General features: G+C 37.5%; 1 protein-coding gene across 1 annotated transcript in view; it reads left to right on the forward strand.

Annotated features, from left to right (window-relative positions):
- The window catches only part of CLNK (cytokine dependent hematopoietic cell linker), a 56,655-nt gene that overhangs the window by 23,914 nt on the left and 8,191 nt on the right, over positions 1-24,550 (forward strand). The window contains exons 3-15 of the mRNA XM_056490029.1: positions 1,595-1,666; positions 2,587-2,636; positions 6,377-6,411; positions 8,877-9,039; positions 10,702-10,778; positions 11,062-11,107; positions 13,300-13,328; positions 13,670-13,689; positions 15,148-15,276; positions 18,145-18,172; positions 20,990-21,008; positions 22,044-22,107; positions 23,173-23,213. Of these exons, the coding sequence (XP_056346004.1) occupies positions 1,595-1,666; positions 2,587-2,636; positions 6,377-6,411; positions 8,877-9,039; positions 10,702-10,778; positions 11,062-11,107; positions 13,300-13,328; positions 13,670-13,689; positions 15,148-15,276; positions 18,145-18,172; positions 20,990-21,008; positions 22,044-22,107; positions 23,173-23,213 (773 nt within the window). The remainder of the gene's footprint in view (positions 1-1,594; positions 1,667-2,586; positions 2,637-6,376; positions 6,412-8,876; positions 9,040-10,701; positions 10,779-11,061; positions 11,108-13,299; positions 13,329-13,669; positions 13,690-15,147; positions 15,277-18,144; positions 18,173-20,989; positions 21,009-22,043; positions 22,108-23,172; positions 23,214-24,550) is intronic.

Below are 24,550 nucleotides of genomic sequence, written 5' to 3' on the forward strand. Positions count from 1 at the left end.
AGAGAATGAAGAAAATTTTTTGAAGGAAAGATGCTTTGGCCCTATGACTAGACATGAGGATTTTTAAAAACAACATAGCAGTACTTTAAAACAAAAATGGTGAAAAATACTTATTTTAAACAAGGTCAGGATTTTATTAATGTAGAACATTCAAAAGGTCCTCAAGGTCTCAGCCATGATAAGTTTCTGGTAAATCCTGAGCCATCTATGCACTGCTTATGTGTATGTAGTTCTGATGGACTCATAGAGATACCAGTAAAACCTCAGAGCTGCCTCTCACACAGAGACAAAAACTAGCAGAGAGACTGAAGCAGTTCCCTGCTGCAGGCAAAGGAGAACTGCAGAAGGTCACTCTGCAGGTGCATGTTGAGAAATTTGCCACAGGAAGGGGCAGGGAGGAATGAAGCAAATTCAAACACACAAAAATTATGTTCACTGTATGCATAATACTCATGCAACACTCTTCTGCATTTGTAATACAGACTGCCTTGGGGAAGCTGGAGGAAGAGTTTTGCAAGGAATTAAATTGTTCTTTTAAAAGACAAATAAATTATATATTAATGATAAAGAGCACTGAGATGACAGAAATCAGTTACCTGTTCATATTCCACATGTTCCAGACACATATCACTGCAGATTTAACCACTTAACCAAAGTTCTCTTTAGCTATAGCAACTGCTCAAGCATACCTCTCCTGCTAAATCCACAGCTGAAAATAAACGTATCTTGTCATTCTTCTAAAAATTGCATCTTTGTACTTATGCCCTTTAGTATTTCCATAATAAACTGTCTAACATGACAGTTAGAAAAATTCATTAATAATGTGTGCATTTAAATATTGATTAAAGTGGGGGGTGGGGGCGGGGAGGAGGTTTTTGGTTGGTCGGTTGGTTGTTTCAAATAGGCTTTGGGGCATGTTTATAAAGAAAAATTGAAACCTGATTTGGCAACACTGATTATAGGATCTATGAATTTAAATGAGTCTGGGTGGGTCCAAAAGGATATGACCACCTTTTCATCTGTAGGAATTATTTGTGATATAATCCTAACTCTTTTTGCTGAAAACACTGAAATGTCCAGTAGTCAAAAGGTAAAAGAAATCATCTCAGTTTTTATTTCTAGGATTTATAAATCAGTATTATTTCACCTGAATAAAATAAGGAGTTCTGTTTCTAAGAGAGGCTGGAGAGCAATCAGGAGTAGAGAGCTGAGCTCTGTTGTTTTGGTAGCTACACTGCTGGTGTTTAGCAACTATTTTAGCAGCAATAGAGATCTTGGATAGGTGCCCCTGGGTTTTAATTCCTATTCAGTTGAATTCAATAAGTACCCCATTCTAACCTAACCAAAACAGCGGACACAAAAACTGAGTTTCCAGCTTTTCATTCCCTCAACAGGAAACTGTTGTTCTTTTTTCCAAATAGCTGAAAACAAAGGAAAATATTCAGAGAATGAAAATGTTTGAGGTACAGAAGAAGGTAATCATTTACATATGTGCATTGAAAAGTTTTGAAAATTAGTTTTGGAGCTGTGCTTGTGCTGGCATTTCTTCCCTACTTATTGCTCTCTAACAGTAAACCTTGTTCAATTCTGTCAGAGCCAACAGAAAAACAATAGAATATCACCCAGCAGACTCAAGCAGCAGGAAAAGAGCTTTGCCAAAAAATAAGTAAGTAAATAAATTACTTTTAAAATCACTGATAAGTAATATAAATATCAGTTTTAATTTTGATGTGTCTGTGCTATTATCACACACTCTACTCTAGTACACTCTTGTGTGGTTTACAGCTTGCACACTGAACAGGAAACCACTCAGCTTCACCCTGTGTTCAAAAGTTGCTGCTAACCTAAATTATTTTCTAATTGTAAGAGTGGGCTAGTTGTAACTCAGAAGTTTGTGGTGGTACTTCCCAAACTTTAGGCAATCCCAAGGGTAGATGCTTAGCTATAGATAAAATGAGTGTGCATTAATGCAGTCTTAGTGAGATCCTTGGCCAAATCTTCATTGCAAAATAACTTTTGATGTTGCTCCTGAATACTAAGTACTGCTACTGCAGTGATCCACAAGTGTTGCTGATACAGAGCTACCATGCAGTGGGTAAAGAGGGTCATGGAGAGAGAACCAGCATTCTCCATGGCAGAGTAACAGCAGGATGGAAGAACACCACATCAGGAACAGGGGAAGTGCTACACTTATTTGGCAGAATGGGAAGGGAGCCATGTGGAGTGGCACAGCTGCATGTGGAAAGTGAGTTTTAGCTCCTATCTCCCTAAGGAAACTCATCCCTCCAACAATACCCTGAATATGCTAAAGCATCAATAGGGCTGTTACAATATTTATGTCTAAAATGGATGTTTTCAAAATGAGTAGAATTGTCTGCAACAAACTTGGAGCTGCAAGTGAACAAAAATGTAAGGTCTGACCCAAGACTGTTGAATTTCCAAATCTGCCTAGTAATTTCTCAAATGTACTTATTATCTTTGCAACATTTACTCATTAATTTAAACTGGACTCTTTGAGAAGTTTCATAGAGCAATAGCAATGTCTAATATTTAATTAACTGGATTTTTCTTTTTTTATGTATTTAGATCTTGCCCGAACATACATGAAGTAATGTATCCGAATATACATGCAAAAGGTAAAATTCTTCCACTGCTGAAAAAAAAATACTATAACATCTATGTAGCCTGCTTCTTACTCAGAGCCAGTAAAAGTCTGTGACAGATCTGAACATTTTAATATCATAAAAATTAAAACGAATTGGTAGAAAAATGAAAAGTAATGGATACCCACTAAGAGGATACTCACTAATGCAGACAAAAAAGGTGTTTACTTCCACTGTGCCCCAAAAAATGTTTGGCATCATGATGGTATACACTGCAAAAAGCTAGGAATAAGTTATTCTCTTGATGCAGACTGAAAACATTGCTTTGGCTGATGGCTTCTAGAAAACAACTGAGGGAACTCTCTTTTTCCCTCTGCTGCTACCTTTGAAGCTCTCACCTCTTTTTCCTGTTTGCTGTTCCAATACAACAAAACAATGACATAGGATCTCTAAATCTGTTCCATGACAGATTATGGTCAGTAGCAAGCATGTGTTTAAACTCCATTAACTTCAAAAGTAAAACATTGCACTTTCTTAAATTGCTCATAAATGACACTGCAGTTCACAACTGCAGCTGAGCTATTTAACACAAAGCATATAAAATTATCTAACTAAAAAGGGGCACAACTAGCCAGATAAATTTATTTGATGTGCCATATGTTTATAATGTCATATGAAGTTTGCTATAATGCATTCAATATCCATATAATATAGAAGATTTAGATTTAAGGCTGGAAAAAGCAGTTCTGGGAAAAATAAAACCCAGCAATCTATCATCTAACTCTAAATCTTTTATTATGTGGATAGCTGGCCTTAGCCCAAATGCCCACCATAGCTGGTAAATATTCACATGCCTTTTTCAGATCTCTGAAATGAAACTTGCCTAATCTTTTACTTGGTACTCTAATTAAATCTATATTATTCAGGTAGCTTGTTAATCTAGCTCCTCTGTAGGCTTAAGGAAGATGCCTATATACCTGAGCAGGACAAGGTTTTACATCATAATTTTGGGTAAGGCAGTAAAAAAGTGACTCTGAAAATGTTTACACTGTTCTTCCTTGCAGCATTTCCATCTTGAAGGGTTTTTTTTCTACTGAAGTGGTTAGGATCCCTGTCAGGATCACAGGGTTTATTAAATCACAATTCTTTATAGCTTTCTGCCACTGGCTGAAATACCACAGTGACTGAAAAAAACCATTGTGCATTCAGAGATTCAGAGAAGCCAATGGGAACAGAATTACCTTCTGCTTTCCCACTTCAAGGGGTATGTTTTTGATGCTGGACTTTTGTGTACAAATTCCTAACCTGTCACCCTTTTAAACAAAACTTTTTTAGGTCACCGTGAAAAGTGAAGTTTGCCACAAAATGCACACATTGTTTTATTCCATTGCAAATTAAAGGGAAGATAATTTTTTTCCAATTTGTCTTTTGACATTAGGCATTCTCTGTCAACTGGCAGAAACACACCCACATGTATGCCACAGAAATATAACACTTTACTATTATTAAGAGATAGTCTCTATTAATTTCATAGGCAATGAAGCAAAGCAACGAAAAATTTTCAGACTGAACAAAACATGATGAGTCCTTATAGCCTGAGGAGACTCTAGCCTCTGCCAGCTTTAAATCATTAGCTTGTAGTGAAAAAAAATTACACCAGAAGGTCCAGCTGATTGCAGCTACCTGGCTCAAAGATTCAGTCCTCTTTCATCCTTGCTCAACAGCCAGTGCAGCAAAAGCCAGAAAATTTGAAGGTGTCTCTGCTCATTGCTGGTAGGCTGGGCTAGATGACCTTTAAAAGTCCTTACCAACCCAGACTGGCCTATGGTTCTATAATAAATTGGATGTTCCAGGGAGATAGGTAGGTAGGTAGGTAGGTAGGTAGGTAGGTAGGTAGGTAGGTAGGTAGGTAGATAGATAGATAGGTAGATAGATTAGATAGATAGATAGATAGATAGATAGATAGATAGATAGATAGATAGATAGATAGATAGACAGACAGACAGATAGATAACAGCAGAAATACTCTCCCCTTAGGTGTGTTTAGCTTCTATGACAGTGCCTCATCTAACACCTGGACAGTGCACAGCACTTCTCATTGTGAAGGCCTGATATGTACAGCAAGGCTGACAGAGTTAAATATTCACCTTCATTATGAAAATTATATTCCTAAATAACAGCAAGAGTGATTTCTCACTGGTTTGCACATCTCAGCTAGCACAGAGGAAATAATTGGGCAGTTGCCTTATGCAGAGGGCAGACCCACATAAAAGCAACACCAGTGCTGCTCCCTTCTATGGTCCAGTGCAAAGGAACCTAAGAAAGAATTGTGGTGGTTTTTGCACAACAGAAGAGATTATAAACTGACCTGGACATCAAATTTTAAACTGATATTGGATAGCAATACATCACCCCAAAGGCTTGTGTCAAACAGTCCCTTTTAGCATTAAGCCATGAAATGCATGGGCAATAGCATTGATGTTTACCACTCTTATTCATTGTTTATTGTTGAGGATAAAACAACCACACTGTTTTTTATGAACAGAAGTACAAAGGCTGCAAATTAAGACACTGCCCTTTTTTATTATTAACCTGGTACCACCTTTAACTGGGCTTACTTCTGGTTAGCACCAGTATAACTAAACAGAAAATCAGACAAGTAGTTTGCATTAATAAGTCTCCTTCCCTGTCACCCATGAATGATCCTCTGAGCAGAGACTGAAGTATTACATATATTGAATAGATGAACATTCAATGCCATCTGCTGGGGTATTCAAAAATATGCAATACCAGGCTTACAGAACAAGAGTGACAAATGCAAAGAAGGTGTTTAGAGAGAAACTTGCTTCTTCCAAAAGACATATTTAAGGGAGGGTTGTGGGATGCTGACTGTCCTTAATACCCTTCAGCCACGGGGTACAACCCCTGCACAAGAAGTAGTTCTGGTTTTAACTCTTTCCTTAGCATAAAAGTATTCCAGCGCACAATCCCCTTTTTTTCTAAGCATCACAACATGCTGTAATTATTTGTTGGTCATGATAGAAGGACTTCCATGCTCTACTTTTGAAATCAGGTCATTATGTAGCCAGACATGCAAGATTTGTGAGGTTACAGGCAGCCTAAAAAATGATTGAAACAGTCCAGAGCAAGAGCACATACTGGGCAAGGTCATACCTGGCTGTTCTGCATTAAAGAGTCACTGGGTTAAATGTGCACAGCAGGTTAAGTGCAGAAGCTGGGAATCTGTTCACCAGTTCTTTGGCCCTATAGCTCATGCTCTCCTGTCTATTGACATGAGACAGATTAATGGGCAGACAAACACCACCAAAAATTATTTACAGCCTGTTAGCTGGAGTGTTCTCAGATCTGGGATTTTCTGCTGCTACAAAGAGAACAAAACACGTTTCTATTCTCAGAGGGATTTCCAGACCAGCAGTGCCACAGCTCTCAAAGCTCTGCCCCAAGAAGCAAAGCTCAGGGGAGAGAGAGGAGTTCAAGCACACCCTTTCCTGGGTGGTTTTCTTGGGCGGGCTCAGACATGCTCATGATGGTGAATCCCATTTCCACACAGCTACTTCCTCAATAATTGTATAGGTCCACAAACTCATGGGTGGACCTGCTTCATGTCCTTTTTATAGTATCTCTAAAATACTGTAAACAAATGCTCTAAAATCTGTGGTTGGCAGACTTTTATGGCTTTATATAAGTTATTAGCTACTGTATAATTTACTACAGAATGGGACCTGCTGACAGCTTTTCTCCATTTCATACAGAAAAGAGAACTATTCCTGCTAACACCCATCATTCTGTAAGTACCACATGTTCTTCCTAAAGTTTTACTTTTCTTTCAGTTCCTGATGTATGTTAATATCATCTAGGCTATAATACTAACAAAAATGCAATCATTACTGGTTTTTAGTGCAAAAAAAGGCATGAGAATTGTGAAATATAGATGAGAACTTTTACTCTTTTTTAGTGGGATCTAGACTGGAGAAGTGACTCACTTGCCAGTTCTCCATTTATGGGCTGAACCTGAAATACACCTTTATCATTAGATCAAGTATCAGGAATCAAGCTGAACAAGGATGTAAGCCATAAATCTCAATATTAAATATGTAAGCAATACAAATGAAAGCTGAAAAGCAAACAGTGTCAATGTCTTCAATGTCTTTCTATTTGTGTCTGAAATCTGGGTTTGAGTTTCAGTTCAGGCATCAAAGAAAAAAGTGTAAATACCTTTTAAATCACAGAAAGATGAAAATTTGGCATAGGTCTATGTTTTAATAAGAAAGTTGGACAAATAAAGGATTACTAAAGAAGTTTGATGCAATCAATACTTCGCTTCAGATTTCACAGCATGATTAATAACAATCAGATGCTATATGGGATTAATACCAAATAGAAGGCAAAAACAACACAGAGCAGAATGGGGAAAGAATGGTCAGGAAATTATTTGCTTATGCTAAGACACTTAAAGAATTATTTAAGAAATTTCTGAGATATTAATTTCTTATCTTTGACAATTCTCCAGAGCCTTGAGTTCCTAAAATTATAGAAAAGAACAATGGTAATCGTAATTTCTTTCAAGAAAGAAAGCAAATCCTGATGATTTATTTGGTACCTGGAGAGATTATTAAACAAATTCAATTTGAAAGCATCTTTTGCAAATAATAGGTCTGATTATGTAAAGAATTGTTAATGTGAACATGAAGAACATCTCATCAACTCCCCAAACCAAAAGTAATTTCCTTTTCAGCAGAAATATGACTACAATAATGAGAAAGAAAACAGTAAATGTGATATATATTGATTTTTGTTAGGCCTCTGATATTTCCCAGAAGACAGTCTCACAAGTACATGCCTGGTCTAGATGAAAATGCATTTCATCTAGATGAAAGTGCTTGCACAACTGATTGAAAAAATAGCCACTCTCAGCCTAGCTGACAGTAGTTTGCTATTGAACTGTGCAGAGAAGAGCCTGAAAACCCAGGTACCCTGCAGGGGTCTGTCTAGGGGTGGTGACATTTTTATGTACTGTCATAAAGACAAACCTTGTCCTGCCATGTACTGTAAAGAACAATTCTTGGAGGTCTGGCTCATGTTCTAACAAACACAATCTGGAGTGAGCTCACAGGAAAGTAGCACTGGGGATATGAGATTCAGAGTCTTTTAAGTTGGTTGACAATCCAGGAAAGATTTAAAGAGGTATATTTTATTAGTGAGAAGAATTTTAAAAATATAATTATAGGCATTAGCATAATAAAGTTTGAAGTAAAGTGCATAGTAATCAATTTTTATTGTCCTTGGAGAGTAAAACAAATTGGTTTAAATTTTAGCACTCAAGAGAAAAAGCATGAACTGAAAGGGCAGTTAACTGGTAGAAGATGGTACAACAGGAAGCTATTGATTCCCCATTACTAATGAGAAGAAAACAAACATCAGGGAAAAAAATAGAGAATAAAGTAAATTTGAGAATAAAGTAAATTTGAGAATAAAGTAAATTTGCGAATAAAAGAAACATTGAAGAAGACCTAAGTGCAGGGATGTACCTACACTGTTGGTAACAAAATATGACTTCTAGAGGCATGGGGTACCCTCAGCTGAGTTTTTCCAGCAGCAATGTTCCTTCTGTGCTGAAGGAAGCCAGCAGTTGTTCCAGTGAGAAAACAAAGAGGATGAAGGGTGGAGCAGCACTCCAGAACACAACCTTGAACAAACCTATACAAGTGTACAGACACACCCAGAGTCATCCTGAGTCGGTCTCAGTCCATATTTCCATGGACTCCTCTGCTCAATATGTACTCACTATCACGTTCACTTGGGCTGCACATTTGTTAGCACAAATTCCCTAAAACACCTTACGTTTTTAATTTGAAGAGTGACATTTGTGATGAGCTAGTCAAAATATTCTTGCAAATAACATATGTAAGCAGTCAGTACAATACAAATACTACATGGATAATATTATAATAAAATATACAGTTTCAAATGTCTGCAAGATCATAAATTAAACACTCTCATTACATTTTCAAGAGCAGAAAGGCAAAATTCAGAGAGACATTTGAACTGTCTCCCAAATGGCTATTTGATGAATCTAAATTAAATATTTATGTATTCAAACCACTTCCTCAACTACTTTCCAACCCTTTAGTTTCCATCAAAAATTTCCCATGTGCCAAAATATCTGGTTATGACAATCATATATTTCCACCCTGAAATCAATCTTGAACTTAAATTTATTTGTATTATCTGTATATCTCTTCTTCTATCCAGAGCAAATACTTGACAATGAAGGGCAAGAGTGACTTACAGTTTTCCTCCAAGCCACCTGAAGAGGGAGAAAATGTGTATGAGACTGTGAATTCTTCAATGCTGGAGGCTGTTCATTCCTTGAGAATCCTTCCTGCCAAACCTCTACAAGAATCTGAATATGCAGGTAACATTTTCTGTCTGTGGAAACTGAGCAAAACCTAAAGTTATATAGGCACAGCACAGACTGGGAGTTTTCAGTCCAGATTTTTTTTAATTAGATGTTTCAACTGGAAAATAACACTGGTAGGCAGAAACATGAGAGGAGCTTTGTCTGCTTCTTCGTATTCAACAGTTACCCTGATTTTTATTAGATTATGCTAAATTAATAATTACACACTGCTTTTTAATTTTAATATTACCTTTATGGGATAAATTCTATTATCCCATTCCACATGGAATGTGCAAAAACCTGGCTGATCAAACCCACAGCCATTTCAGACAATTTCACTGCTATTTAAGCCTAGAAACCTTTAAGATGGAAAAACCGTTAAAATATTAAAGAACACACTAAACTTTCCTCCAGATGATAGTGCAGTATTCTTTCTAAAGGTGTTCTCTGATGCTTTAAATAGCAGTAATGAGCAATTACTTTGAGTGTATTTCTCAAGCATTCTTAACCTTGTAAGGTAGCAGCATTAATCACCTTCTGGTTTACTGAAGCTATTCTAACTTACATTTAATGCCTAAACATACAGAGCCAATTAATATCCCACTTATGGAAGTGAAATGTCATCCTAGCTGGAGCATTGCTCCAACCCAATATAAACACTCCAGAGGTTTTAAACAGTTAAAAAAATGGTGGGGAGTCCTAGATAAGAAAGACTGGAAATCATAATTTGCTTCAGTTAACATCAAAGTCAGCAAAGACATTTTCTACTCATTTTTGGTGGGGGTTTGTTTGATGTCTAAACAAATAGATGGCTTTTAAAGTGAGTAAATTTATCAGTGTGTGAAAGGATCACAATCAGTCTGAACAACCAGATATTCTACATTATGTTGCAAGATTAATTTATCCATTTTAATTGGAAATCTGAATTGAATTCCAAATACAGTTTTTGTCTTGGTCAGTAGTAAAAAATTTAATTTAGCAGTCAGCACCTTTTGTTATTTATGTAAGATTGTCCTGAAATAGCAAATTTCAGGTAAAACACATTAAACAAAAATCTGTTTTTTTCCCGTGTATTATGTCCTATAATGTGGCAAGATACAAGAGTGAGGAAAGGACTGAAAATATATTTCAAAAGGGTAAAATTCAATGCTAACATTTTTGCCATCTTTTCTAGATAAATACCAGTGCCATTGAGATGTAAAATTAATGACTGAAAACATGTTAGCATACAACCTGAGCATTTCTTTTTTATCACCAGGGATGCAGTTTTTATTAAAATCTAAAGTAAAAATTAAAATACTACTTAGAGAATAAAACCCCCACAACTCTCACAAAACCAGAGCATGACAGCATTGCCAAGAGGAAAGGTTCAAATTAAAAACAAATTCAGTAACCTAACCACAGTGAAGGTCAAATGTCTGCCTTAACTGTTTACCAGCTTATGAAGGCTTTTATTCACAACCACAGTGGGGAGGTTAACCATAAAGCTACTATCAGGGTCATGCTTTGTCCTCAATACAACTGCTAAAACAGTTGTTATGTTCTGGGGAGAAAAAAAAAAAAAAAGGTGAAGGTGAGACCTGACCTAAAAAACACATTTTGAACATTAAAACTCCTCCTTCTCCAAACATTGTATTACTGAATTACTCAGGCTTGATCTTTCTTCCTCTTTTGCAGACAAACGTTGCTTGAGGTCTTCAGGTACCACTTCCCCAGCGAGCAAGAGCCCACCTCAGCTCCTCCAAGGCTCAGCTGTGAGTACAGACACAAACCTCATTCACAAGCAGATTTCCCCTTTTCTGTACCACCCCCCAACGTGCAGGCTGGCTCAGCCACATCACACTCACTGGCACCAGGCAGCCCAAGCTCCTGGGAGCTGTTCCTGTTTCACTTTGCATGGATGCCCTGGCTCTGCTTTCACTCATTTGGGGTTCTGCCAAGTCCTGGAGGCATCCCAGCCAGGAGCAGCTCCCTTCCACTGGCCACAGCTTCCAGAATGATGGCTAACATCACATCTTTATTTTGGTTTATTAACAGATTCGCACGTTTGACCCGGAGGAGAGAACACTGCCAAATGTAAGAGGTACAATAAAAAAACAAAATACCCATTTCTGCAAACAGAAATAGTAATTGCTACTTCCATATTTCCCTTTTGTAAGTAGGCAGAGATGACATTTGATAGAATAGACACAGTTTTCAGAACAGCAGCTGCTTTCCAAAACAATCATCCTGTAAATTTTGCAGCATACTTCAAACTATTTAACACCAAGATAATTATTTACAGGAGATATATTTTATCTCAGGAGTTCTCTATTCCTACAGGAGAAGAAAAAAAAGCCCTTCAGGTTAAAAACCAGATTTTCCTTTTCACTGCATTGTAAGAACATACGGGACAAGAAGCCAATGTCTCCTGAACTCTTCCACCAAAAGGCTGCAAGTTCCCACTGTGCTTTACTTCCAATAATGTAATTCTTTTTCACTCCCTATCCTTCTCAGGCCTTTTACATGAATATATTGTAAAACATAATCTAATAACTATTTTTAACTAGTAATACCAACTTTAGTAATTCCCACTAGGTATTTGCATCCTAGAGTGACTATTTACAATGGCAATTGTTCATCTGGCAATGGAAAATTGAAAAAAATTGAAATCTGACAGTGTTCACCTACTCAGAATATGCTAATTGTGTGGTACATCACCTAGCATGTTTTTTTTCTCTGCTGCTTTACCTTTAACCCAAAATTTGCTTCAAAATCCTTTAATTTTGAGTCAAAAATGTACCTCTAATTTTTGTTCTGTTTCTCATGGTGAGACAGACGATCTTATTCTTCAAAAACTTAATGAAGTGTACAAATATTCAATCCTTTAATTGGCAGTTTTACTTACTCAGTTGTAGGATTGCTTTAAAAGTAGGTTTCTATACAGTTTTTTATATTTCATTTACTTTGGATGTAGCAATACATCATGCAGTCAGCTACTGAAGGATTAAATATCTGATTATCTTTGAAAAGAAATGACATTTTTTATCTTACAATTTTTAAAGCTTTGAGCCATAAGGTAATATGGTCAAAAAGACTGCAATTGCCAAGCCAAGAAAATTTGACCCTTTTGAGTTTGCTGCAACAGCTGACTTTTATAAAGTATTATAATTTGATCAGCCACAAAATAACTCAAAGAATTCCATGCAAAACAGCATTTGCTTCCCCCACCTCTTATTCCACATTATAATGCAAAATATATAGAGAAATAATTACTACAGATGATGAGAAAGTAAGTGCTATATAGTTTGAAAATGAAAGTTAGATTGATTCTTGTCAGCAAATCCCCATGCAGACTGGAAAAATGCTGAATTGAGATAAATTCGAGTAAGCCAGTTTCATAATCTGCAGAAATCAGTGGGCAAGAAGAGTTTGCCAGTTTATCTAAATCTTCAAATTCCTTAGAATTGCATTTACATGTCTCCAAGTGATGTGTGCTGATGTTAAGATGAACCAAAGCCAGTCCAGGAAGGTAAATTAAACTCTGGTGTTAGAGAACAAAACTGATATATATTTTTATTACTTCCTGAGTAAATAGTGCTTCTAGAGGACACCATTATTTTTAGATAATAGCTACACTCTTTTTAAATGCACCTTAATATTTTTTCTCATGCCCAGTGCTATTAAGTGGCCTTGCCACAAGATGGCATGAATGGCACAGAAGACTTTTTTTCTGCAGTATTTTCTAGAAATTTTTAACATTTAAGCTACCATTATTTTATTCAGAGCAATTTGTTATGGTTTACTTGAAGGAGAGCTTGAGATACGTTGCATGTCTTTTGCATTAGTTAGGATTTCAGAATGTAGGATTCAGTAAAATAATTTCAATATAGCAAAAATAAAGTAAGATTTTTTTAATTAGTATAATGTTAATTTAAATAATTAGTCATATTTTGGTATATTTGAAAAAGTAGAACTGATTTCATTGGTTTTCAGTATTTTTATAAATTTCTATACAAAAATAAAAAGACAAAAAAATGCATCCCTAACTTGATAAGCACATACATATGTATATGAAGTCTCTGAAAAATATTTAAATTTACAATACCTGAATAAATATCACCCTCAAATGTTTCATTCTGAAAGCAAGAGCAGAGTTCTGGAGGTAGAGCCAGGGGAAAGCAAAGAATGGGGCTGGACTGCCCATAATAACAACAATACCATAATAAAGCTGTAACCTTATTTGTGAATTATATGGGTAGCACTCTACAAAGAATTATTTGTAATTATTTTTAGGAGGAAGAATGAAAATACATGGATACCAGGTAAGCAGAATCTCTCATCAATTAAATTTGTTACCTATTATTTTGCCATGTAATAGATTTTTAAAAGCAGGCTGCCATTTTGCCAGCACTAACTAAAGGAAAAGAGAACTCCTGTCTGCAGTCCTACATTGCCTCACTCACATTCACATGAGGATGTCTTTTATTCCTCAGTGATTTAAAAATAGCATGTTATAGCATGATGTTTTGTGCTGTAGAGCAAATAAGCCCTTTTACTCCTGACACAGGCATGTCTACTTAATCTAAATTCTTCACATTTCTCTCTAGTACACCAAGGAGGGGGTAAAAAGCTTACAGAGATTTTTGTTGTGTCTCTTTTCCAGGAGCCTACACCTCCCCCACGGTAAGATCACATCAGAGATCACTTACCTGTGGTCCCCAGGGAACTCAGTGCTAATGAATGCTCAATCCATCTCTGCTGCCCATGGTAATGAGGAGACTGGAAGGGAGCCAGCATCCTTTCACTGCTGGCTCTCTTTGGACTTGCAGGTTCTGATATGGAATTAGGGAGAGCAAAACATGAGCTCTAAGCATTCATGGCAGGCCTGCATCTTCAAAACCAACTGGGCTGTGCCTACAGACAAGCCAAAGGCCTAGAAATATTGAATCTGGTTCAACTCAGATAAAAATTGCTGGGGAAAAAATATTCCACCAATTTTCTTGGTGCCTTAGGCTCTGTTCATTATGATAATATTGACTTCATTCTCACTTAAATCACTTTGCCAGTGCTTTTTGCTACACATCTAAATCATGTATAGAAATCAACTGGAATATCTCCACTTACTCCCACAGAAGATAGATCAAGCTCTATTCCACAAATATATTTTTCTATGATTTGCCCACAAATAAAAAAAAAATAATCTCCTCTTGATTAGCTCAGCCTCAAATAACAACTGCTACAATTAAAAACATCCTTTCAAAGGGTCATCTAGGAATGGCAACTTTATTCCTTCATGCCTACACTGACTGCTCTAAAAGAAATTCTTCTATAAAGAATTTTAAGATATGATTACCATTACATATTTAGATTTGACTCTAAAAAATATGAAATAGCACAAGAGAGCAGCAAAGTTTCACAAATTCAAAATCATAATAGTGCAGGAATAGGAACATTCATAATCCATTATTGTAAAAAATTTCACTATTTGTTTCTGTTTGTATTATGGTGGCCAGAATGGTTCTTAATTCTCTCACTTGACTTAATTTGGGTGTGGACTGTTCAGACACAAGGCTCCCTCTGAGGAGCCCACTGCTGAAGGCAGCTCTGCCAGCACCTGGGATGCAGCTTCAGGTTTGTCCAGCCCCCTCTCCATGGCACAGCTCCCAGCTGGAGCTGGGCTGGCACTGCCGGGTCTCAGAGCACACACAGGGCATGCCCACATCCTCAGAAAACACCAGGCCCATGCCACCTGTGAGCTTCCTGGGATGAAGAACATTTTTGCCTCTGTGTCTGAAATTGCAGTGTGTCCCCTGGCTGCTCCATATACACAGCCATGCCCACCTGGAAATATCCACACTGCAGAGCTGAACCTGGCACACCCTGGTGAGGCACACAAAAGCAGTGTTTAGTGGCACACAACACAGTGCAGTAATGTTTTGATAATGTAGAATATTATCCAATATTATTACTGCTATTGAAGGACCCTGAAGAGCTTGTGGATCTGAGCATGGCTCAGACAAAAACTTTGAAATACTCCCAGAAAACTCCAGACTCATACTTCTAGAACTTGAGCTTAAAACACAGTTCCTGTACCTCCTTTATTCCCTAATAGCTGTTCAAGCTCTCCTGTGACTTCTCTAGGCCTCCAAAGATGCTGCCAAAGCAGTATCAGCCCCTGCCTCCAGAGCCAAGAACGAGCAGCCAGCTCTTTCCCAAGAGAAGCACACTCCGCCAGGATCCCACCTTTCCAAAATCAGCAAAAGTCACAAGGTACAGTGCATTCCTCATCTTCCTTCCCTGACAATCAAAACACTCTCCCTGCTCAAACCACAACGTTTTACTTCCATCACACCTCTGCTTTTACTTAAGAAAGTTATTCTTTAGACAGCTGTGAATAATTGAGAGAAGTGGTATTTAGTGTAATGTGACATTGGCTTTTTTTTTTTTTTTTTGTTAAACCTGACAAAATAATGGCAAAGAAGTAAACGTGTAGAAAAGTAGACAGAACTTTCATTAACATTTTAAGATTTGTCCTATTTTTTTCCTTAATAATATTTAGAGGTCTTGCAACCACTTTTAAGTACAAAAATGCTATTTACTTAGCACAGTTAGTAAATCAAGTGATAGGGAAACACACTCCACATCCCAAAGATATTACATTCAGCAAAAGAAATGACTCATCTGTAGGCAGAAGCCTGGCTACAGCCCATGAGAGCAGTGAATCCAGGCTACAGATCACTTCTTGCCCTTTCCATTTTGCACTCCTCAGCCACACACTGCCTGTGGTCACTCAGCATCCTGGCATGGCAGTGAGGATGAGCCACCTGAAACACAAACCACCTGTGCCCAGCTCTGTGACCAGAACATGCCTATGCCAGGTTATGAGTCTGGTTGTTTTTTCCACACAGCACAGAGCTGGTCAGATGTGCTCACTGCCACGTAAACAGATGTGCTCTTGTGTGACCAAAATGCACATTCATAATGGGGGACAGTGTTGGGCACATGCTGGGGAGAGGAGTGGCACAAATCCAGGGGCCACAGGGTATGATGCTCAAATGACTCTTGACAAAAAACCTATAGCCGCTAGAAACTGTGCCAGTCTTGTCCATCCTTCCTTAAATTATTTCAGTTTTAGCTCATCAGGATGGAATTTTGCTTCAGAGGTCACTTCAATCACTTTGGGGGGAAAATAAGCTTAAAAACCAAGGAAATAATTTTTTGCTTAAAGTTAAATATATTCTTAATGAGTGAGCTCTAATTATGGGTTGTTGGGGTGGGGCTTTTTCCTGAATGATGCTTAAATTTTTTCATGGAGTAGGTTCCAAAAGCTGTTGGTTGCTAAGACATTTTACTAATATGAAGTAGATTCATATTCAGATGCAAGACCTGACACAGATCTGCAAGGTTCCAAATCCCACAGCTGATCCCCTCCCTTGGTAGGGCAGCACAGATTGAAAGTTTTGTGAGAAATGTTATAACCCAGGTATCAGTATGCAGAGCACTTGGATTTAAAAGGTCCTAGTATAAAGCCAAATTCTGTAACATAAATACATGTCATGCCTATTGTACTAGGGGTTTTTATCACATGAGTAAGACAGAAGTGGCACAGAATAAGACCACACAATATCTGGGGAAGGCACTTAACAAATTTCCAAAAGTACTTCACTCAAAATATTTCTCACCTGTCCTCAGTACAGTTACAGCTTTGTAAGGAGAAAACACATGAGCTGCAGAGGGCAGGAGTAAGGCACTACTGCTTACAGTCCTCTGCTAGACTGTAAGCAAAGCTAAATCACACAGAAGTGATTTAGAAATGCAAGTCCTGTTTTCCAACAAAATTTGGAAGACTTATAAAATTTAACACATCGTTATTTATACACTCCTAAAAATAGCTTCATAAAAAATGGGCAAGTGCAGGGTCCTGGAATGTACCTTGGCAGCCCTGGTGTGATTGAACCTTTTGTATGCCCGTGGCATGGCCATGCAAGGGCAATGTCCTCTGGAGGTGGAGGCCAGCCCATCTTTAATGTCATGGAACTTTACCACACACCCAATGTCCTGAGTATGGCCTTTCACACATTGAGTCATGGCCCTGGAGACCAAGCTAACAAATTGAAGAAACTAACGCAAAAAAAACTATCCAAACCAAAACAATTCCTCTCCTTTCTCCTAACCTTCTTGAATAACACAGATAATTTCCAAGTTTCTTGCCTCAGGCCTCATGCTGATTGACATTTTCAATGCAGACATGAGGAAGAGAGCCTTTGTCACTACTGAAAAATAGCTCCCAGGGTTTCCTATACCAGATCTTCCTTTTGTCTTCTGGCTGATTTAGCAAAATATCTAACTGTCATATTTTTTCAGTCAGGAGATAGGCTAAACAGGGACTAAATCTCAGAGCCTTCCAAAAGCTACTAGATGCTTATTCACACCTTATGTTGCTGAGTAGCTTGTAAAATCTGGTCCTCTCTTTTATTAGGAGATACATGCTGCTAAAAAGTTAAAGCTTTCATCATAACCAAAACATCTAACAAAAGATGTCAGACTCAATATCTTGTCCTTTTTTTTGTTTTTTTGAGGGAGAATATTTCCTTCCCAGGAAAGGAAGATACTCCTGTTGATCAGGCATATCAGGAGAAGGCAAAAAAATACCCTAACACCTACTTAATCAGGGCAGGGCTATGAGGAACATTCTCCACTCATCTTTCTCTGGTTTGCACCTCCTTTCCTCTACACTTTCCATTTCAGATCTGTGTGTTTCAATTTTTAAATTTTTTCAGTCTTCAAGGAACTTACTTCCATTTATAGCTGACTCTAAAGTGTGTGATAAGACCTTTTGGCATGAGATGAAAAGTGCTGAAGTTGATATTCCTCTTTTTCCCTTCCTCCCAGTATGAATCCTTAACAAAGTTGTCTTTTACCACAGTGAATTCAGTGGACACTATTCTTTTTTTAAAGAAGTCAAAGATACTTCTCCTGAAAATAATTTGTGTGAAAAAATAACCAGCCTCTGAACTTCTCCAGCAGTAACAAAATCTTTCCCTTGTCAAAGGATCTTAGTTTCCAGTGATGATGTACTCAAAGTGATTTATATTTTATCATAATTAAATGTTGTGCATATTATTCTTTCTTTTCCAGACATTCATCTGTTAGGGAATCAAATAAAGTAAGTATTCATCTTTGTATGTATGAGGACCATAAAAGCCAAACACATTCCACAGTTACACAGCCTTTATTCTAATAGTGTTTTAGCCTATTAGGTTAAAAAAAAAAAAAAAAAAAAAAAACTGTAAGAGTCATATTAGCTTTGTGTCAGAAAGGCATCCATCTTTAGTGTGTCACAACTTCAATACTGCTACGTCCTGAATGGGGTAAGTTTCTGAATTTGTTTGCAGAAATAAAAGCATAGGTACAGTGCAAAGCTACCTGTCCAACTGTCCATATAAAGCATCTCATAACTGCCTGATGTGGATGCCTGTGAAGAGGGACCAGCAGGAGACACTCCCTTTCAGACAAATAGAGATTCTACATACATTTTTACAAGCAGAAAACTGAATTTATAAGGCCAATAGAGGAGTGTAATCACATTAATGTAATATAAATATATATATATATATATATATATATATATATGTGTGTGTGCTTCAAATACAAGATGATCCATTTCAATACAAAACAGAAATGGACAAATTTTAAATCCAGTTTTAGCAGTGCCTGCTATCCCCCAGCTCCCTTTTGCCTCTCCTTCCCCACTCACTTTCTACTCAGACCAATGAAGTGAAGCAGAGGAAATGGTTTTAGCAATAAGGGAGTTTAGTTATGACACCTGGTTTCCTATAAAACTTATTAAGAGATGTAAGTCCCTACAATCACACAGAGTGTTAAAGGATGTTTGTAAAATTTGGAAAGAGGTTATAATTCATTGCATTTTGTGCATCTTACTGAATGTTTTAGTTCCTGCACTCCTGAATTGGTTTTAATCTTTTTTCTCATTAAAGGGAACAGAAGAAAGGAATCTATAGTAATTAATCCCAACTGTTTCCTTCCACAGCACAAATCTACAGACTTGTCTAACTTTTAAATCCATTGAGTTTTCCTTCTCCACAGTTCTAAATGGGAGGCTGCCCCAAACCTCACTCCTTTTGGTTAGACACTTCTTTAGTTTGAAAAATGGTGACAAAAACATGATTTGATAGCAATTTTGTAATCAGCACTTAATGCTTTAAAAAGTGATATATTGGCAAGAGAGATAACATTAAAAAAGAAAAAAGGACTTTGTCTTATCCTGGATACTGACTCATTACAAATTAAATATGAAAACACTCCCAAGAAAAATAAATATCTTACAGCTGTAATTAATATTTCTGGCTGGTCACTGTACAGCTGCACAAATAATTCAGCTCTTAACAGGATCTTAGTTTGGCTATGTCTTAAGGAGAAATATTGTGAGTCTCATGACATGGAAAAAATAAAATTTAATTTTGATCACTTCCCATTCATATAGATATGAAGGCCTAAACAGTTTCAGTGTGACCTGGAGGAGAAGACAGTGTTGTCCTTGTCAGGGTTTCAGACACTGAAGAGCAGGTCAATAGGTTTGAGACAAGGATTGTTCATGATAACCCAGACAGGCTGCAGGAGAGGGTACTGGGGAGCCTCTTGAACGTGGAAAGGACAAAGGCAAAATGCTACCCAAGAATGAACTAAACCCTGTGACAGCTCAGAAGGACCTGGGGACAAAGGCTGAACATGGAGCCACTGGTGTATCCCTGACAGCCACAGAGGCCAACAGCAAATCAAGCTGTGTCCACAGAACACTGCCAGGAGGTCCAGGGAAGGAACTGTTCCCCTTCACTCATCACTCAGCCAACACCTGGAGTTCTGCTTGAGGCTGAAGCTGGCAGAGCAGAGGGTCAGCACAGGGTCCCCAGCACAGCCAGGACACAGAACCTGCCCTGTGAATGAGTCTGGGCTCCCTCTGCCCAGAGAGGGGACAGCCCTGGGGGACACAGTACTGCCACTCTGCCTGAGCATGCTGCTTCACAGAGTGCACAGTACAAGAGGCAACAATCTTGAAATGATGAAGGTTTCAATGAGAAGTAGAGAAGAAAAATTAATTATGAGGGCATTGAAAGAGATTTCCAGAGAGGCTGTGAAACCTGCATTCTGGGAGGTTTGCAAGACCCAGCTGGTTAAAGCTCTGACACCCCAGCTCTCATCTCATAGTTTTCTGTGCTTTAAGCAGGAGCTTGGGCAAGGACCTGCCAGCCTGAATAAGACTTTAAATTACTAAGTAATAAGTAAACATTACTGGGAAAGTAACTTATAAGGAAGGCTCAAAATACAACATCTACAAAGAATAAACTATTTTTCTCTTCAACATTCAGGTATTATACTCTTAGATTAAAAAATCATCTAAAATTAATGAACAAAATAATTGATATTCCCATCACTTTGACCTGTGAATCAAAATAATACAGAAATTCAGTGAAAATTTTGGAGTCAAACTCTGATCTTTAGAAACCTATCATTCCTATTTGTAACATAATGTGCTGGATTAAGACTCTCCACACAGTGATTTTGAACAAAATATCTGCCATGACAGTAGAAATAATTATACTGTCAGTTAAGGAACCTGAAGAGAAGTGACTGATTTTAATCTTTGAATAGTGCCTCTCCAGTCAACCATAATCAATCTTGATTTAATACAAGATCAATTAAGGAAAACCATATTGTAAGTCTAATTGATACACAACAGTCATCATGAAATGGTGATCTTTGTAGTAAATCACATGTTCACTTACGCCCCTAAAAAGTTCAATTCTCGTTGCTGGCAGAGTGAGATCAGTATTCAGCCCAGGTTTTTGACAAAGTGATTGGGTATTAATGATTGAATGATGTCTATAATTATTTTAAAACTGGTGGATAGTCTGTTGGGTACAAATCCAAATAAAAATATTTACTATGTTATCATTTTATATAGGCACCTGGAAGAGACCAAGGTCAGTATTCAATAATATGATAACTTGTTGTCTTCAATTTATATTCCAATATATAATATTATATCATTAAATCTATAATATAAATAAGACACCTCCCTCAGATATTCATCTGCTGAGAATGGAGAGAGTTAGAGAGACCTCAACAGTTACTGATGAGCAGCAGGAAAAAGGGAAACTTAACTTGGCCTTAGCTACAGCTATTGGGGGACTCAGGGTATCATACTTGTCCTAAGCAGATGTCTTAAGGTTTTGGGGAAAAAAAGAGTGTTGGTGCCTAAAAAACCAAGAGAAGGATATCCAAAAGAGATCTGCGCAGAGGACATCACCCTTCTCTCAGTCTTGCTGCTCTACCCTTATTTCAGGGTGAGAATTTTGAAATGGAGTTTTTTTAAAGCTTTAGACTTTTAAAGCTAAAAAAAAAAACTTTAAAATTGAAGCCTCCAGTTTTAAAAACATGTCAGTTCCTTAGATGTACATACAGCTTTGAAAAAACGGCTTAAACCACTCACTGTGTCCGTGTGCACAAAGGTCCATGACAAACGTGACTCCAAAATACTTTGAAGATAAATACACCTTACATGGCTTTCATGCTGTTTGCACTGTGTGTTAATGAGTTCATCATTTCCTCTGGCATTTCCTTTTGTGGATTAAGGCACCGTTTCTTGATTTTCAGCAAGAAATAGAATCGACTGCATTAATAAATTCAATGCCTATCCTGTCCTATAAAAAGGATTTATGAACTCTCCACATACCTCTAGTTCAACATTCTACATTATTTACAATTATGTTGAGCCATATTTGGCATCAGCAAACCCTGTAACGTCCCCCATGTAACATTCAGTACTAGTCCAAATGTTTCCCACTGAAATCATTAGCTGACTCATTCAGGCCAGACTGATCACAGCCCTTTAAGGTTTTCTATTGAGCTGCCTCACCCTCATCTATGAATTTACTCAATATATTTCACAGTAGTTGCTCGATGCTGTCAGTTACACAAAAGAGGAAATATTAAGTTCTTATTTTTTTTACTAATAGTTACAAGTTTGGGGAAGAAACCTGAAGTATCTTTTCAAGCACAACAGCATCCTCCTGAAGCCAGGTAGGAATAGAAGAATTTCATGAGTTTGTATTGGATGCTTCAAGGACTAAACATTCTGCCCTAGAAAATTATACTTCACTATGCAATAACAGCAAGATGATACCACTTTCAGATGCCATGCAGTGATATATTATGTTCTACCCTGATGTATGACAGGAACCATCTTTGGGAATTGCTTTCAAGCTATTGTAATTGCACAGCCCGTTTTTATCTTTAATAGCATGCTTCTCTATTACATTTCTGCTACTATTTCTGTAATAGGGTGTTAAATATACTTTATAAAGAAGCTCTGCTATCTCCAGCCTCAGCATTTCCTCTCCCCCTCATTTTCTATTTTTATTTACAAAGGATAGATGCCTGGCTTTCCTATACAAATCTTTTCTTTCTAATTGCCTGTAATCTTTTTTTCCCTGAAATATGCAACAAAACCCAAAAATATAGGAGACAGCATAGGAAGCATATGAATGATTTAACATCTTTCCTAGACAAATACAGAATATCTCATGTAGCATTGTTTACAATAATGACATTTCTCTGAGACAAAATTATTGTATGGACTAAATATGACCATATTTGTGATCCCTAATATTCTTCTTATGCTTGTATTATGTGAAGTTATATGGTCAATACTTCTCCCAGTGTAATATAACAAAACACTAACTGGCCACTCAGGAGCAGTCTAGAAAATCAGAACAGGCAGGGAAGAACTGCTCCCTGGGTCTTCCTATAGAGGCACTGGGAACATCAGCTGAAATCAGCAGTGAACAAAGCAAATTGTGCTTCAATACACTTCCAGTTAAAATGTGGAACCCTTATGGAGAGCAAAAAAACCCCAAAACTCTATGCAACTTGAAAAAGTGGCTCGTGAAAATAAGGGAAATCTGTCAAAAGACACTAAATAGGATATTAGCACCCAAAACCTGAGAAGGCCCAAAGCTGCCATCAGTGAGAGGAAGGGGTATTCTGGGGAAGCACAGCTATGCTTTGCTCTCTAATTTGACTTTTACACTGCCACTAAAAGAAATATTTTTCTGATATTACTTTCATTCATTGTTTTTTTCCTAGCCCTCAAGGTACACAGAGCTCTAAAAACATTTGCAGATCAGGTAAGAACCAGAGATTGCTTTAAAAGCCAAACTAAACACAGAAGAATAAGAATAAGAAACAGATTCATGTTGCTATGCTTGTATGTCTACACTGAGGATTTTCAATGCACTTCCTACTGTCATTGACTACATAGCACAGTTTTACTGTCCTGTAACTGCCTCTGCAAATGCCCTTTTTTATCAAAAAACCAAACCCATAAGCTGTGCCAAGAACCTATGAGTGCATAACACGAACTCATGGTAAAAGCAAATACCACCAGGAAGAACATGTGGACTGCATTATTTGTTCAGATCAAGTAGGATTCAAATTAACTTTGGTCACAGCCAGGCTATCCAAGCCCACCTCCCCCAGCTTTGCTCACAGGCTCCAGCTCCCAGATTCTGGTGGGGTCCCTCCACTGAGCCTCTTCCTTCTTGTGCTGGGGCGCAATTCCACACATCTCCTCTGGATACCTGCCAAAAATCCTTCTTTACATAATCCATAAACTCATCTAGGTCTCTGTTTGCTGCTTCAGGCACTTCCTACCATCCCTACCAAGGCTTCTGCTCCTTCAGACTCTCTGGGACAGCAGAGTAACCTTTTTCCTTTGTCAATTCCTTGCCCTCCTGAAACAATAGGGAGAGAAAAAATAAGTAGCCTTTCCGCTACTACCCTACAATTGCCTTTAAAGTCTATATTTGGCTAAAAAAATATTTTAAGAACAAATAATATTAAATCCAGTTTCTTGAAAAGCTGTTTTTAGCTCCATCTCAGCCAGATTTGGTACAGAAGCATTGCAAAAGATTTTTATCCTTCTTGTCCCACACCTTAAGACACACCAGAAGGAAAAATCTGCAAAACATAACACAGCACAGGTCACAAAGCAACTATGTCCTAGCAGTGGGGTCTCTTAAAAAAAAAAAGTTCTGGGGATAGCCACTAAAAATGCAATGTGAACAAAAATGCTAAAAATTATGATCCAATAAGCTGAACAGTAAGCATATTTCACATTTTGACAAGTCAAAGTGATTGCAGACACAAAAGGTTGATGTCTGGTACCAGACCCTTTGAACAGATTTCCTTACTGAACAGACTGATTGCCTGCTGAATATCATGGCTCTTTGTCTACTGCTATCACTGGATCTTGTTTTAAAAACAAAAGTGATGCAGTTATACATCAGAAAATGGTACATATATGAATGGAACAGTGAAATACAGTGAAAACTGCTTCCCTACTGAAAAGAAAGTCATCCTAGTAAAATTTAATATTGTCATATGCTACATACCAGCATAACAATAATAAACTGATAAAGCAGGAACAGATAAGGCACAATGAAATACCCCCTGACTAACAGCA

Source organism: Oenanthe melanoleuca, chromosome 4 (assembly GCF_029582105.1).
Source record: "Oenanthe melanoleuca isolate GR-GAL-2019-014 chromosome 4, OMel1.0, whole genome shotgun sequence".
Taxonomy (NCBI): domain Eukaryota; kingdom Metazoa; phylum Chordata; class Aves; order Passeriformes; family Muscicapidae; genus Oenanthe; species Oenanthe melanoleuca.